The sequence below is a fragment of the Trachinotus anak genome, unplaced genomic scaffold (genome assembly GCF_046630095.1).
Source record: "Trachinotus anak isolate AG129_WGS33_773 ecotype Australia unplaced genomic scaffold, CSIRO_AGI_Tana_v1 ptg000010l, whole genome shotgun sequence".
NCBI classification, from domain to species: Eukaryota; Metazoa; Chordata; class Actinopteri; order Carangiformes; family Carangidae; genus Trachinotus; species Trachinotus anak.
In genome coordinates this window covers 995321-1013631 of record NW_027273861.1, presented here as the reverse complement: position 1 = coordinate 1013631, position 18311 = coordinate 995321, and the positions used below count along the sequence as shown (strand labels likewise).

Genomic DNA, 18311 nt, shown 5'->3' with positions numbered 1-18311 from the left:
TCACTTGACTGTAAATGTGTCATTTTGAAGCATTTGCTGAAATAGCTGATGCTGTTGGTTTGCCTCCACGCCGGTGACAGCCAGAGCCAGAGGCGTTTCTTCTCGTCATATCTCGATATCTCAATAACACCTTGGAACTTCTTCAAATTTGGCACAAACATTTATTATGACTTCAGAAGGAAGTGATTAGAAATTAGTTGTCAAAGATCAAAGGTCAAGGTCACTGTGACATCACAAACCATAACTCACAAATTCTAATTATGACACAATTAAACACAAACATCTATAGAATAAAATGAAGTGATGACATTTTATATCCAAAAGGTCAAAGGTCAACTTGTTCTGCAAAAATGCCTCTGGCTTATATTCAACACTGTACCTCAGGAGGGAGAGACTGTGAGCATACTTCCTGATACTTAGCTGCTTGGTGGAGGAAACAACTGCGAGGTGGTGATTCTAGTTTCTTTTAGAGGACAGACCCCAGGTTCACTGCATGTGAATTGGTTTTAGTAATTAGATTAGCTGCTAATTGGTTAGGCAATTTGCAATGTTAAAATAAGAAGGTAAGGCAGGTCCTGCTGTATAAGACCATTACTAAGTAAGTTTGTGGCAATGTCTTGTTGAGGCCCTGAGTGAAAATCACATCTAAGGAGGGATTCTGCTTTAATGGTTGAGATGCACCATGGTCCCAGCGTCCTCCCAGCCCTCTCTCTCCCCTTGAGTCTGTCCAACCAAGGAAGTACATAAATACATTCTTGGATATTTAACAGCTTAATGATTCTCCTACAGTGAAGTCAAGGGAATAGAGGCTGCATTAGAAACAGAGTAAAGGATGCTCACATGAAGGATACACCACCATCATGTTGAAGTCTAAAAGTTAGGTGTGTGAAAAAGGCTAAGTTCATTCTTTCAGGCTCTCATCCTATGTATTTCTCACATTATGAAGTTATGTAAACTTGCAGTCGAGCCGAGTTGATTTTAATGCCACAGTCAGAGATCATGTGATGCAGGGGGGAATATGACACCGTGGGCTTTATTCACACACACACACACACACACACACACACACACACACACACACACACACACATCTGGAAGTGAAGCTCTACTCGGCCCACACCTGTCTAGCAGCAGGACGCCCGGCAGCTCTCTGCAGACCAGCAGCTTCTCAGCCCGCTCAGCCCCGCAGGATCCGCTCTGCGGTCAGCGCTGTCACTGTCTGACAGCCGCTCCAGCCATGAGGAGCAGCGGAGTCAGCACTGCGCCGCGATGCCTCAGGATATAACCGAGGAGCCAACGCAGAGCCCCGCAGAGACCAGCGCAGTGTCCGTGGATCGTCCACGCAGCGGGACGCCAGCTCTTCGCTCTTTACACTCACGTCCATGATCGGGTGCGCGAGCAAACTCGGCAAAGGTAAGACTATCGATTATTGATTGATGACACCTGTGTCAGAGCCTCGACCTGAGCTCAGTCTCAGTTTCTGAAGTTTCTGAAGCCGGTCGATCCTGTGCGAGAAATACACAGACCCTCACACTGACGTGATCATGTTAACCCACAAGCGCACAACCCCTCACATGCCTTCACATGCATTTATGTACAACACATTTTGCCGAGGTTTGGCTGTACAATTCATAACTAACTGGAAATAAGTGGAACAGTGATATTACTGTAGAATGAGTGAAAGGAATTGGTAAAGGATGGAGGCTCATAACATCAGCTTATTTCAATCGACAGATATTTTGTACTTTGTTTGTAAACCTAGTTTGATTTAAGGTCATATTCTGTGACATACATGGACAGAAAAGTGTAGGTTTAGTTCCCAGAACACTAAGGTACCATAGCTCATATACAAAGAATATTAAATATAATATATTTCTGTTCTAACTTGCCCAAGAATATAGTGATATCACTACAGCCTTATGATTATTGCCCTGAGGAACTATAATTACTTTCTTTTTATTGATAAAGATCATATCCTCTATCACAACAAACTGATCAAATTGAATGCTACATTTTAATATGATTAACATCAATATTTAAACAAGTTTACAGTGTGGAAAGATTGTATGATAAGAAATTAAGGTTCTTTATTTAGGGAAATCACATAATCAAAGTCAAAGGCTGTTTTAACCTCTGCTATCCTAAACTTTGTATTCACATACCACACAGTCAATGCGCTTTTTACCCTTTGATTTCTGTATGGCAGCTTTGTCTGTTTCTCATCACCTCCATTCTGTGAGAGAATATAAATAACAGCTCCTGTGCTGAGCAGAGTGGAATGAAATGGAAGTGGACAATCATTTTGGGACAACATTACAGACAACGATTTGTTGGACTGAGCTTCAGCTCAGCAGTGATTTGCTTCACAGTCCAAGTGTCTATTTTCGGTACATCACTGTAATGTGTTGAGGCAATATTTAAACCTCTCTCTGTGTTGTTCGAACACCCAGAATCTATTTGCCAAGAATGTTACATTTGTGAGGAATTAGACTTCAGATGCTTTTACTTGATAAGCTGTTGTTTGGACAGGAGCACACAGGTTACAGAAGGGACACGAGAACTGGCAGAGCAGTGTTAAAGAGATTCATGTAGAAGGGGATGGTTGTAACATTTCAATCATTTCTGTCTGTATCTTGGAGTTTTTTTTAAGTCAGTGCATTTAAAATGTGATACAAACTAGTTACATGTGTCTGCTATTAAATGGTGTAGGTGTTATCTCTGCAGCACAGACAGAAAATACATGTCCAGTCTCAAAGTTAAGTGTTACAATTCACCACATGGTCCAGGTTAAATGAATTTTGTGTGCATGTGTCTTTGTGTGTGTGTGTGTGTGTGTGTGTGTGCATGTATCTTTGTGTGTGTGTGCGTATGTGTGTGTACGTGTGTCTTTGTGTGTGTGTGTGTGTGTGTGTGTGTGTGTGTGTGTGTGCGTATGTGTGTGTGTGTGTGTCTTTGTGCGTGTGTGTGTGTGTGTCTTTGTGCGTGTGTGTGTGTGTGTCTTTGTGTGTGTGTGTGTGTGTGTGTTAGTTGCTCACAGTTGTAGTGATAAGACATTTGAACATGATAATAAAACTGAACAAAGTGTGCACCAGCTTCAACAACTGAACAGTTGTGTGCGTGTGTGCGTGCATGCGTGTGTGTGTGTCTGTGTGTGTCTGTGTGTGTACTTGTACTTGCTACATAGTAAGGACCAAAAAAAGTATTTTACTAACAGAGTGAGGACATTTTGGGAAAGTGAGGACATTTTGGCCGGTCCTCACTTTTTGAGACACCTTCAAATCACATGTTGAGGGTTAAGACTTGGTTTCAGAGTTATGGTTAGAATTAGGTTTAGGTTAAGGTTAGGGTCAGGGTTAGGGTTAGGCTCTCAGGTGTGATGGTTAAGGTTAGGGTAAGGGGCTAGGGAATGCATTATGTCAGTGAGTGTCCTCACAAAGATAGAAGTACAAGTGTGTGTGTGTGTGTGTGTGTATGAGTGCGTGCATGTGTGTTTGTGTGTGTGTGTGTGTGTGTTAGTAACTCACAGTCATAGTAGTGATAAGACATTTGAACATGATAATAAAACTGAACAAAATGTGCACCAGCTTCAACAACTGAACAGTTGTTCTCGTTGCCTTTTACCTTACAGCTAACAGCTAAAACATTAGCACTGACAGCTAGCATCACTTACGTCAAAAGGAGTTTTTTCCTTTTTCCTTTCCTTTGGAATAAGGACTAAACTGAGCATGTGCAGAGTGAATCAGGTCATTAATAACTTGTTCCTGATTAGAGAAATTAGGAGTGTTACAACCATCCCCAGTCCCCCTTATGTTGTACTTTAGTATCACTACATCATTGAAGCTTTATTGATTGCTAGTTTTAAGATATTTATTCTAAGGACTATATGTAATGTGAGAAGGCTTGTAGGGAATTAGCCCCCAACTTGCCATGGTTTAGTGTCATCATTCATCAACTGTGATAAACTGCTCACTACCTGACCAGCACCATGACATATTAGCTTGTGAACATAGTGGAGCATAGGAACTAACGATGCAGATATTTTTCTGTACACATATACATATATAAAAAACCAGTGAATGCCATACAGTCAGATGAACTGGTAACACATTAGCCATAAACTCAGGGATGGGGATACTCAGGGACACTGTGTGTGGTGGCTCTGTCAGCTTGTATTTTAGTTTTGAAGTTTTAATGCAGTCTTAAACTAACACTTATTTTAATGACACAAAGTAACGTGGACCGTTAAGGTATCTCCAATCCCAGTGTATGCTCATGTAAACAGGCAGGGTGAATTGGAATATAGATCAGAGGGTGTCTTGGTAAATCAGTATCTCAGCCAGTCACATCACTGGAAATCTCCAGGAAATCATCTTGTCATGTGGATGGAGGAGAGTTTTCAATGTGAAGAAACTAGGGTTGTGGTGATGGACGATCATCAGAGCGATCGGTGATAGCTTTTGTCTTTGCCAATATCAAGACAATATTTGGCTTGTTTCCCATTAATGTAGTAGTCGTGGGAGTAGCAGGCTAACTTATTACTTAAATTTAATTTGCCTGCCACAGTTTCATGTATATAACCACATATAACTGATGTTTGTAACGCTGTAGACCAGCTGCTGTTTGATGAGTGTAGTGATTAAACAGAGCGGAGGAGATAGAGAAACTTTTATGGCTATGTTTTGACATAGCCATAAAATGTATTTAAAAGGGTACAGATGACCCTGGCCCAAGGCCCAGGGAGGGGCATGCAGTGGTCTATGGTTGACCATTAAATGGGATCAAGTACAATGATGATAACACAGAAGTAAATGAAAAACATATGTTAAACAGGACAGTTCATTCAGTTATTAAAGACAGAAAACTAAGTGTCTGTTTTATTTATGACACAGCAAATGCATAAATAAAAAGGAATTGCATATTACATTATCCATTGTATTTCAGTTTATCGCTTTGTTTTCATGTAGACAATTACAAAATTTCAAAAGTAAAGTGAGTTAATATACCATTAGCCTGATGTTTGTATCCCAAGTGTTCTCAAGAAAAAATGTGTTGATATGTTTTTGGTATTTGCCCTTATGGAAGAAAACATTTTCTAATTAGAGTCACATTCGGCCCAATGTACAAACGCCTCCACTGTTTACTTACATGTTACATCTTATTTGAATGATATGTTTTTAAAGTTATAATCTCTAACTGTTTCACATTAAAATGTCTAAAAACAGCCAGACCTCTGTTCTATTGTTGACTCGTGTTCTCACATTAACACTGAATAAAGCAGACGTGAGGCTACTGCTAAAGGTTAGCAGTTTTGACTGTTTCTGTGAAAACTTATGAACCAGATCCTTCATCTGGTTCAAATGTAGAGCTGAATTAACCAAGGTGTAGAAAGTGAATCTGAAAAATGTGGCTTCAAACTGGATCAAAGTCAGTTTGAGCTTCTGCCAGACAAACACACTGACACATGAGCACAGAGATTATGACATCACTGACAGGCGACCAATGAAACAGAGCGTTACCATGCGTTACCACTAATATATGGGCCTATGGTACACTGATAAGACAAGCCTTTCTTAATGACAGTTAAGAGACGCAGGCAGTGTGATGTGCACTGTTTTTGGATATATTACTCATGAGATACAGAAGTCTCTAGAAGTATATGAGTGAGGTTTCTTCACGTTTAGTGTAAAAAGTGAACAAAAATAGCAACTAATTGTATATTGGATCACAGGATTTGTTGAATGGCAATATTAAAAACTGTACAGATATGAGAGAAGCACATCATCCTAGCCTTAGTTTCCACCTCATGGAACAAACCAGCAACATTAACACACAAAGGAAAAACTGTTGTCCTGTTCTGTGTATTTACTGCTTGTGAGTGTTTGAGTCAGATCTGATGGATGAAGGAGAGAGCACCTGTCGCCACAGTGACTCGTCTGCAGCCATGGTGTCTCTGCTTGACCTCTCAGTTTACAAATGTCGTGCAATCTTGAAAGGTTTTTCTTGCCTCTGGAACAGAATTTGAAAGTTGTGGTTTCACTTTGAGTCGTTATTCCCTAAAGCCATTATCCTCAGAACCAGTTTCCAGACACTCTGTGCTATAAACAAGGTCAGCAGGCCTTTTTCACAGCAGATTTTGACTTGTCACAGCAGGAAAAGCACAGGTGGAACTACTAACATTAAGAATGGCTCTGTTCCATTGAAGTGACCCAGTAAGCCATGACAGTGAGTAAGCACGTGTAATACCGGGGCCTTGGTCCTACCTTACCTAACTGGAATGCAGTCATCATTAGAGTTATAGATTACACCTGTGCTTTTCCTGCTATGACACGTCAAAATGTTTATTATTACTCTGAGGATTATAAATCTTGAATGAATGGGCAGCAGCTTGGAGTCCAGTGATGTGTCTGCACAGCTGTAATAGTGAAAGCAGCTTCAGTCGTGTGTGTCTGTGCAGTCATGCACAGTTTTGTATGGATCACCTGTGTTTGGCAGTACTCAGATCACTTTAGTATAGCACTGAAGAAATTAAGACTTTGTGCATAAGTGCATAAGCACAAGTTAAATGTAAGCCATTACACAGCCCAAGTATCCTACTGTAAAGATGCCCTGAACCAGGATAAGTAGTTTTATCTGCACAGTAAAATGCTGCACTGTATCAGCTTGTGTTTGCTCTTTCAGCTCCAGTAGAAAACAGCTAGTGATGTCTGTGGTAATTTGTCTTTTTTAAGGCTTAACATGGAAGCAAATGATTTTCCTCTCCTGGACCACCTGAGCCACCTGATCAGAGTCTCCTGCAGCCAGGGTCAGACTCAAGCTTTACAGCATCAGCACAGTGTGGTACCAAGCACCACTGTTCACATCCACTGTCCAACTTGTAAGGGAACAGTAAGAAAGAACATTATTGGTGGTGAAACTGTTTGTCTGCTCCAGGCCAGCTCTCACACTGCCAACTGTCTCTGCAGGAGAAATAAACTGTGGACTTGAAAGGTGGCTGTTAAGTTTCATCCTTAACAGCAGGATCATGATGAAATGATCAACTTTGCAAATCATTAAATAATAAATTTGTTTGTTGTGCATAAATGACAAACCATGGCTTCAAACAAACCTGGTGTACAACATGTCATCTGAGCACATCTTAAGGTGGGAGTTTTTCCACCTGCTGTGGATGACCCCACAGTGTGAGCAGCCTCCCATGTGGACAGCCTGTCCTGAAGGTGGTCAGGGTGTCCATGTGAAAAACAACAGAAACAGGTATTTGAAGAATGAAAAAAGGGACTTTGAGAAGAGTTCAGACCATGGCTCCTTTCACTCCTGTGCACACCTGACCAAGACAGTTACAGAAACTGTGACTGTCAATCTACCCCAATCAGGTTTTGTCAGGTGTCAGATAAGGTTAAAGCAAGAACAAGTTTCTCCAGCTGCATGAAGGCAAACATGCAAAGTGTATGTGGGTTTCTTTAATATGTACTTTTACAAATTTTACACATTGCCAACAGCAGGGCCAGCCCTAGAATCACGACTGTCCCTGACTGACTGACTGACTGACTGACTGACTGACGGTATTTACATCACTGCTCAGCAGAGTGCAGAGCCACAGTCTACTGAGCCGCTGTGGTTCAGGGAAGAGGAGGAGCTTCAATACACTGAGCCTCACCTCCATTACAGCAAATCAACTACTTTCATTACATGTATCCTTCTTACTAAAGGAGGCAGAGGAAGAACTGAACATAAGACACTGAGCAGAGAGAGCAGGAGAGAGGAAGGGAGAGAGAGAAGTCATCAGAAAGGAGGCTTCGTACTAACAGCTCTGACCAGTTCTACATATCAAACAGAGGGAGTTCAACATAAAGACCTGCCTCTGAGAAAAGTCTGTGACATTCTGGAGCTGGAACTAAATAAAAGAGGAATTATTGTGGATCCAGACGGAGGCTGTGCTCTGTGTGAGAGACACATTAAGACAGATAGTCTGTCTCAGAGCAGTTGTCCTGATAGCTCACCTGGCAGAGTGTGTGCCATTTGGGCTTAGCCTTTAGCCTGGGTTTGAGTCCAGTCTGGGACCCTTTGCTGCATGTAATCCTCCCTTTCTCTCTCCCCACTTTTCCCGTCTCTCACTCTGATTGTCATAAAGGCAAAAGCCTAAAAAAATAACTTAAAAAAAGACAGATAGTAACTTTCTCTCTGACTGATCATTTTACAGTAAATCCAGCGGAAATCTCAGCTCACCCTTTGTCTTTAATTTATGAGTTTGGTGATTTTGTCAAAATCATGATTTCACCATATGCGGTCAGGACATACTAGCTTTTGACCTAGTCGTGTTTGTATTTTATTTAATTAGTTAGATGTTAAATTATATTCTATTTTCAACATAAAGTTTAGATGGCGTTCTGTTGTTTCATAATGTTGTTGTACTTAAATACACTAAATGTAAATATAACCAATTAGTGTAACCATAACCAAAATGTATAAGTCTTTAACTGTAGAATATCTTTCTAGAAAAAAAACTAATCCCTGGACAAACTACAGATGACACGACCTCAGTGACAGTTATGGCCCAGGCCTCAGACACTGCCAATCCCAGCGAAGAAGGAAGGATTTGTCCTCAGTAAGTTGTACCTTGGCTGAAGCTCTCTCAACCCAGGAGGCAGGTTTGGTCTACAGTGACTGAGTGGGTCAGTCAGATATAAAGCAGATTGGTTCTAGTTTACAATGTTTCCCAGGAAGGAATCTGATACTTAACCAGCTCGACTGTTGTTAAAATTGTTCAGCACATTCATGATCACAGGATGAGAAACCCAGTGCATTTGAACTCTCCATGAGTTCGAGTGAGTTTTTCTTCCTCATGTGAAAACCACAAGAGTGACGATGAAGCTTCAAAAGAAATCTAGTAAGTGGACTTTTAATTTAAAACCAATAGTGAAACGTTTTCCATCCAGCACTTTAATATTGTGGGGTATGATGAACAATTCAGCCTCAAGGGGCCACTTGTGAGACTGCACCAGGGGTGGACAGCCTTCCTAAAGCCTTTCTGCTGTAGCATTTCATGAGCGCCTGATGGCGGCAGACATTTAGTGCACCACACAGCGTTTGGCGCTTATTAAACAATGCATTGCAACAATTTGCACCATCCTCTACAGAAACGCTGCAAAAAAACAAGGCTGTCAGGAAGTTCAACTGTTAAACTGTCTACAGCCGCGTACAAGTTCACACTAAGTTTTATTAATAGCTGTTGTTACAATAGATGATCTGTGCTACAGGAGAAAATGTCACCTCGTTCATGTGTCTACTTAGTCTGGTCTGTTCTTGACTGTAGCTGGCTGCAGGCATGCTCGACATTAGTGTGTCATCGCAGGCTATCATTTACACACACAGTCAGTGTTGTGTAATCGGAGCCATGTCTCCCCTTGTACCCTACTCTCCATCCATGCCTGCTGCTCTGAAGGAAGCAGATAGAGGCTCAGCTATTCTTAGAAACATGAAGAAGTAAAAAAGAACTATTAAAAGAACAACATAAACTGTACCTTTTTACATCCTGGTGGACCTTGAAGTGATTTATAGACACAATCTTCATCCCTGTCAGGTTAGAAGGTTCCACTTACAGTACGGAAACTTTGCATTTCTTTCTTAACTCCAAGATCTCTTGTTTGTAATTTCTTTTTATTATGAGGAACAGAGTGAGCTTGAAAGCACCTGCGTTATTTTATCATGCTATAAAATGTATTATAAACTATATTAGATATTTTGGATTGGATCCCAGATCCTGTCAACGATGTTGTGCCTCGCTCTTTTTTATTAAGCCTGTTTTAGGTTCATTAATTAAGAAACTTTTGATCAAGTCAATCCTTTTTCCAGAGGATTCTGCCATTTCAAAAGTTTCTGATCTTTCCTTTAATACAGTAGTTCCATCTAGCTGGGTCATCATAGTGATCTGCCCCCTGTCCTGCCTTCAGTATTCCCTCCATGAGCTGGTCTAGAGTCTGTTGATCTGTTGATTTTGTGGTCCCATTCCACGTTATATTAAAGCAGAGATATGGAAGGTGTGTTTCCAGTTCTTCTGTGGATTTAGAATGAGTTGAATTTCTGTTATAGTTTCTTCTGCTTTCGCAGAGTTCTTCTTCTGTTTACTCCATACAAACTGAAACATAATACTTGTCACATCCTGTGTAGCAGAGGATTTCTTCAAGGACAGACCCACTAACCACCAAGTGTACCAAACATAGCAAATGTAAACACTCTGATGAATGTGGGTCACTGACACTGACAGGACTGAAACAGCAGACAGTGGTCGATCACAGTGGACCAGCCAGATCATAGTACAAGTTGTGATGTAGATGTGGGCGGTTCAGTGGTAAACGTTAATGCATATTAGGGGTCGACCGATTATTGGATCTGAAATTCAGCATTTTTATAATGATCAGTGTTGTTATGTTTTTTAACTGATTGCTGTTGAGATAAAGTCATTTAAAAATCTGATGTAGCCTCTCCTTGTCTGTGTGGTCTGGAGAAATGTCACTTTCATACAGGGATGAAAAGGTTTTCCATCCTGTGCTGGCATGCTGTATCCTGAACAATGTCAAGAGGTGCCCAACCTCCCGGTGGACCCAGGCCCGGGACACATTCATGTTCCAGCAAATGAAGTTGTCATTCAGGCCCATCTACATGGAATTGGAACAATATAAATGGTTAAGCAGATAGATTTCTTTTGACAGATTGACAGAAGCTTTTTTCAATTAATTGTTTTTGTCAGTGAGAACATCTGCCTGTGTCTTTAATTGGTTGGTAATGTCCGATTGCCCTGATGTCCCTTTGTGACTCCCTTTGTGGTCAGGATGCAGCCAGTCAGGAGGGTCTCAGCACATGAGGGATGGGGTGCACTGGAGTCTCTGGAGATGACGCAGTAGTGAAACAAAAAGCTGTCAGCAGCAGCAGGAGGTTCTACTGGAAAAGATTTTAAAACAGTGAAGTAGTTCATTGTTTTGGACTGTGAATGTAGTTCAAATTCAAAATTGTGAACTGTGAATGTGAAGTAGTTCATTTTAACCTTTGTGAAGTGGACTTTGAACTGTAGCTCTTGTGAAGTGTGAACTGTGTGCCAGCTGGGTCTGCTGCCACTGCACTGTCTTTGGGAACAAGATAAATAAATAACACTTAAGCCAAAGATCAAATGCTGCTGCCTGTTCATAAATGATCTGCTATGCTACAGGAAGCCTTTTTATAAAGCCTAATAAACTTAAGTCTAGTAGTTATACCCAAATAAGTGATAATTTCTTCATTTCTTCATGACGATCTTGTGCACAACCAGTACCTCCCCCTCATGCCCCCCAGTCAGACTAGTGTTGCCCACACCAGAGACAACTCTCTGTTCAGAAAGCAAGCTCCTCGACTCCTGTCCCTGCGTCTGTTCTGGCCACGCAGGTGGTGGGTCCTCCGCTTCATGTCGACCTTTAACTTCATTTACCATGTGATTCTCCGACCACAGCACATTAACAGTGTCTACCACACTCTCCCACTCCATTTCTTTCTTTTATTGTTAATGCCAGAGTGTCAAATAAAAGTGTTTTTCCTCCAAATCACACTCACTGAGGTTTCTCTTCTTCTTTCCATTTGCTTTTGCCTTTTTTTTTCCAGATTCTGAGTAGAGGGAATATTTTGGTGCAGACACAGTTTGGCAATTGTCGGTATGAATTCTACACAAGACTTTGTACACAGGGCCTGTGGACACCCCAGTGGGTGTCTACAGACTTTATGTAGCTGTTGTTTTTTGTTGGTGTATCATTACTAATAATCAGTTCTGGAATCATCCCTGAAAAAACTCTATTGATCGACCCCTAATTCATACAATATAACGTCATGATCAGTGGGCACCTGGTCAAAAATTTGATAAGACTCAAGGCATCATTTATCTAGATATTTGAAACACAGATTATATGTTTGATCGAGGCGCTCCTCACATAAAAACGACCCCAGGTCATTTGTGGAAGCAGCTTATTACAACTCATTGTTACATTTTATTGTTAAATAGCCTCCACTGGTCATATGAGACAGCATCAGTCTTTTCAGCAAGTTCCTCAAAACGTTTATGTTCAAGTGACAAAGCCCTTTTTACTCAAAGTGGAGCCACAACAAAATCATCAATAAGCAGCAGCTCTGTGTTGATGAGAGAGGTCAGAGGTCAGAGGAGAATGGACAGAAAGGTTATGGTCACTCAGATAACCACTCTTTGAGCTGAGCAGGAAACTTCCGATTGAACAATATGTCCAACCTTGAGGTGGATGGACTACAACAGCAGAGACCATGTCATGTTCCACTTCCTGTCACCAAGAACAGAAATCTGAGGCTGCAGTGGATACAGACTCACCAACACTGGACAGGTGGAGACCTGGTCTGATGGATCTGGATTTCTGCTGAGGCAGCAGTTGCTAGGGTCAGAGTCTGGATCCATGGACCCAACCTGTCTAGGCTGGTGGTGGCGGTGTGATGGTGTGGGGATGTTTTCTTGACTCACTTTGGGCCTTAATACCGTCAGTCCTGATCTGAATGTCTCAGTCTGTCTGAGTGTTGTTGCTGACCATGTTCATCCATTTATGGCCACAGTTCACCATCTTCTAATGGCTACTTCCTGCACAGGCTTTGGTTGGAGGAGGCAGGAGTTGCAGGAGTTTTCTCATCTAAGATGTGAAGAGAAAGTGAAGTTTTCATAGTAGCATTTACTTCCCTTTATTATTCAGATGGGTCATGATAAAACTGAGGGGAAATATGGCATTAATCAGAATTATCATATAAACTCTTGTGCCTGGATCTGTCTTTGATCTCTCTGGAAAAGTAAATTTCCAACATAACATTCCCTCTGAATGTAGACACTTTACTTTATAATGACCAGAATGTTTTCTGAAATGCTGTTGGACTGAAGTGTGTCATCCTGTCTGAGTGACCTGAATTTGGCCTGATGGCACCGTGCTAAACTGAGGATCATTCATCAGTAAGACTCTTGATTTTACCAATCAAGATTTAACAAAAGCAAATGAACCTTCTTGCCGACTTGTGGAAGCAGGATTAAAAAGATTGGAGAGTTCTGGTCTTTATAATTGTTATCATCATTTTCTTTTTACAGATGGAAAAACCTGGTGGAGGCCGGAGGCGTCAACCACCCAGCATCACCTGAAGAACTGGAAGGTGAGTATGTTCAGGTTCAGGGTGTGTTTCACAGCTGAGCAGTGTGTGTGTTTGACTCATTCCCACTGTTCCTCCCACTACTACACCCCAGGCAACCGCCCGACCACTGGGCTGTCAGAAAGTGATGTATCAATCAGAGGAGGCACTTCAGCCACAGTTTTCAGTTTTCTTCCACCTTACATGTGTGACTAGCCTGAGCACATCCAGTGCAGACACAGAGAGAGATACAGCAGCTGCTGCTTTGCTGACGTGCTGCTCCACCTTCTTGTAGATGAACCAACAAGCTCCTCACCTGCAGCCCACTGACACTTTTACCTTCATGCTCATAAATGAAAGAATGTCTGAGAACCAGGAGGAAAAGTAGGCCAGTAGGATTTGTTGGCAGACTGTTGGAGTATAAGTTTCACCCTCAGTCAGTTTCCACTACATTGCCCATCTGATCTGGGCCTTAAGTTCCTCCCAGACACTGCAGAGAAACTCATTTCATAAGTGATGTTAAAATATTAACCTTACCTGCACTGTGGGAAGGTGTCATGTGTCAATTAAGTAATTAAAGAGGTGCAGGTGTTGGCTGCAGGTATGCCAGAAGGCCGTGGAGAGAGGGCTTCGGCAGACTCAGAGCCAGACACAGGGAAGCCAGACATAATGTCCATGTCAAAGATCTGATGGAACCGGACGGATCAGCTTTCAGTTTCCACAATGTTAGGAACACTGTATACCGCTACAATAAATGCAAATACTGAAAATAAAGTCAGAGTGGCTTGGCTCTAAGTCTGTCATCAATCAGTCACCACTTTGGTCCAGACTGAAATATCTCAAATATAATCTGAACTATCACTTTAAATGATCCTGTAACACCTGGGCTAAGATCCCACATGCAAATATAATATCTGCACATATATTGAATTTCTACACATGAAATATATGTATATATAAAATAAAAACACATATGTAAAAACTATGTATGAAACCTATTGGAATTTGGAATAATTTCATATATTGACATATATGCTTAGCCCACACAAATATGTATGTGTGTATGGTTATATTGCAGACATATGTTACATAAATATATACCCATCCCAAAGCCTGTCATTGTATGTTGATATTATACACAGTAGGGTCCAAAAGTCTGAGACACTTTATTAGATTGTGAGGAGACATGTTTAAAATTAACGAGAACTGAATGAGAAAAACATATAAACATGTATTTTTATATGTATTTTGTTTTAATAAACTTATATATAAATTAAAAATACCATTAATATATATGCTTGTAACATGTTTTACCATGTAAAAATTCATCATATAGATATTTTATAATATATGTACATATGCAACTTTTACTATGGGTATTTGAAGTATGTTATACACATTTATCTTCATATGTCCAAAGGATGTACTGTAAATACTGGATGTGATAATAATATAAGTGACATATGTGGCAACATCACTCTTGATAAAGGGACATAAGTCATATATCACATTTCTGTAAGTGCAGTGAAGGTGGGAGTATCCTCTTGTCTGTGTTTTGTCCTCCTCTCCATCTTCTCATGTTTTAAAGTTATTCACTTCATCAAATCTCCAGCTACACTCACCTGCATCAGTCTCTCTCTTTCCCTGCATTTAACTGACACAGATGGTTTCACTGTACTCACTTATGAATGGGGTTAGGGATAGAAAGGTTCTGATCTACTGGAAGGTGAAGGGCCTGCATCGCCCAGTAAAAAAGAACAGAGGAATAGCTGATGTCTCTCAGTTGAATGTAGGTGAAGCATCTCAGCAACAATGCAGATGTCGATGAATTTAAAAAAAAACAGAGGAACTGCTCTATTTGTTCATGAAGATATTTCATTTACTGCTGAAAAAGTTATAGCAACTCAAACAGCAAACTCCCAAAAAATCTGTAATTTTCAACAAATTTATCTGCTCCTGATTGGTTTGATTAAGCTTTTATTATTTCATCCTTTTCAGCCCTGCTCAGTGTGGACAAACAATATGGGACGTCTGACCCTGGAGGATTAGTGTTAAGCTCAGTTCTAGTTTTTGGACCCACATGTCATGTCATCAGAAGACAAAAATAGTTTTAAAGAAGTTTTACTTCTTCTTCAAGGGGAAATTGATGGATAGGTTTCTCTTTCTGTTTGGTTGTAAGAGATATAATGGTTTCATGATTCATTGCTAAGAACATCACTACGTATCTCACATGGCGGCCGAGGATCTTCCTCCTGCTCCAGCTGAATCCAGATTTGATGTCACATAAACAGCACTGGGCGACACTATGCTTGACATAATTCTGGCCAAAAGTAATCAGGGTTTCTGCAGTAATGAATCAGTGTTTTTGCCCCTTCACAGTTGGGAACCTAACCATACCTATAACCTGTATGTGTCTTTCACCCCATTTACACCTGCTATGAAAATGATATGTGTCTGTTATCTGGATAAAGACACGTTAATGTGAGGTGTAATTGCTAACTCTGCTGCTTGATGATTTTTAAGATGAAGTGCAGGACAGTCAGGGAATTTTGCAGACCAAAGTAACTGTGCTCCTTGATATTTTTCAGGTAATGTTGTGGGTTGTGGCCTCATTGCTCACACTGGTGGAAGATGTGTTTTCTGAGGACAACAATAAAGAGGCTCGGTCAGACATCCAGCATGTCCTACAGCAGCTGTCCTGGTCTCCTGCAGAGGATCTGGAACAGGACAGTGGCGTCCTCACACCCTGGCCTGATGCCTCTGGTGAGTAATTCACTTTCTTATTTCATCAACAAGGTATCCAGTATTTATTTATTATTATTATTATTTTATCATTTATTTTATTTTATCAGGGATATTTTTTAGCATGAATTTATGATTAAATGTACTCAACAATAAATTAAAAGAGCAACATGCAGTGAATCACGTCTGTCAGCCAAGACCAGAAATCTGAGGCTGCAGACAAGACGGGCTCAGCAGTGCTTGACAGCTGGAAAGCTAAAGTCGTCTCAAACTGGTTTCATCAACATGAAACAGTAAGTTCAGTTCAGTCTCCAGACCTGGATCCAGTAGAACCTCTTTGTGATGTGGCAGAACAGGAGACCTGCAGCATGAATGTGATGCAGTCATGTCAACATGGAGCAGAGTCTCAGAGGAAAGTTTCAACATCTGTGGGTCCAGGACATGAAGAACTGAGGAGCTACCCAGTGTTAGTGTGGAAAGGCAGGAGATCAGTGCTGAAGATGACAAACCTACACACACTGATACAATGCAATGAAAAAGGAAGTGCTACAGATGTGCAGAAATTGAAAAGAAACTTTAACTCCAAACTAAAATGATCCTAATACACCATCAGTGTGTCATTTTCTCTGGGTTCACAGATCTGTGGTTTAAAGTTAGATGTCTTTCTGATGACAGACACATCAAATACATAAATATATAAAATAAAACCAATAGTGTTAGATATCCTCATATAAATAACAGCGTGTGAACAGATAAAATATTTTCATCCACCTCTGTGTCGGGTTGGTGGTTGGGGTCGTGTTACACTGGCTTCCTGCAGGCACACACTGCTGGGCTTTTATAAGCTTGGCGGGGGCACTCTTCATTTTCATCATTCATTGTAACATTACTCAGACAGTTTCTGTGCAGCTAAGATACTGAAAACAAAGCTTCATAAATCTGAGGTGGAGGCCATAAAATAGCAGCATGTCACTCCTGGATGACTAATATAGCCTCTGGAATTTTGCCTGGTAGTTTTCAACACTGAGTATGGCCTTGGTCAATACAGCATGGGCCCCTGTGTACAACAGGGTAAAAATAATCAATCCAGTGTGCAGATTTCTGTCATGCATCATAGTCCTGTTCATCATAGCCAGCAGAGAAATAAGATGAATGACTGTGGATTATATATGTTTATGGTGTGTAGCCAAAGCAGACTTCAGACTCTTTTATGATGGATGGTATTTTCTAATAATACCTGCACTAATAAACTAAAAAAGGGAAAAAAAATCAATAAAAGAAGTGTTGAAGAAAGCCTGCCCCTGGCACTCCACACTGACTGGATTACTACTGAATCTGTTTAAAGGTGTGTACTCTATCAGTCAGCCTGATCAGGCAGTTTCTATCATCAATAATCTCTTCTTGTTAACATGTTAAAAAAACTGAAAATAAATCAAAGTAAATTAGCTGTAACCTGTGTAAGCGGCATGTTGCAGTGTTGATTCACAGTGTGAATTATGCAATGAAAATCGGGGGGTCGACTTTTCTCCAGGGCAAACAGGAACCCAGTACAGTGCAGGCATGAACTTCAGTGAACTGAAGTGTTACAGTCCTTGCAGTACCTTGTTTGTTTAACTGACACTGTCAGATAAATGTAGTGGAGTAGAAAATATAATATTTCCCTCTGAAATGTGGTGGAGTGGCAGTATAAAGAAAATAAAATGGAAATACTCAAGTAATAGCCAAGTAAAGTAGAGGTACCTCAAAATTGTACTTAAGTACAGTACTTACAGTAAATGTATGAAATTACTCTCCACCACTGAGCCTTCAGCATGCAAGGATTTGAATCACATTCAAACCCAACAGGTAAATTGCCTCAATTACTGAGTGAAAAGAAAGATGATAAAAATATAAAAGCTAATGTCAAAAAGATAAACAACCACAGACACACTAATGGATATTTACATGAAATAATAAACTATAAACTCTAAAATCCTACACTGTCTCAAGACTTAGCACCAGTATTTACTGACATTAGACCATATCTACATTTTATATTGGTAATGAGATAACAAGCCAACATTGGAAATGAGCTAAACTGAAAAATAATGCTTACGGTAGAAACTAACTAATATTAGCCTTCATCCGTAGATACTTAAACTCAGAAGACAAGTAAGCAATGTGTATCCAAGCCTTTAATCCGGGCAGTCAGACCCCCCCTCTAGTCTCCCTGTAACTCGAACCCTGCTATCCAGTGTACTCTACATGCTCAGTGGCACAGAACATGTGAGTATTCATTTTAATGGTGACATATGATACAGACAATGGAGGAAGACATTTTGGGCCACCAAAAGAAGTTCATAACTAGAGTCATAGTGGTGTTGTTTATGAAGGGACTCGAACGTGTCTCGTCAGAAACGTTGCCATCTAGAGTCCCTCTGGGG

At 40.7% G+C, this 18311-nt stretch overlaps 1 protein-coding gene across 1 annotated transcript in view; it reads left to right on the top strand.

Annotated features, from left to right (window-relative positions):
• The first annotated feature begins 1077 nt into the window (after nt 1-1077).
• Nucleotides 1078-18311, top strand: part of LOC139626471 (neurturin) — a 30817-nt gene continuing 13583 nt past the window's right edge. The window contains exons 1-3 of the mRNA XM_071486783.1: nt 1078-1413; nt 13109-13170; nt 15735-15909. Coding sequence (XP_071342884.1) covers nt 1383-1413; nt 13109-13170; nt 15735-15909 — 268 coding nt within the window. The 5' untranslated portion in view covers nt 1078-1382. The remainder of the gene's footprint in view (nt 1414-13108; nt 13171-15734; nt 15910-18311) is intronic.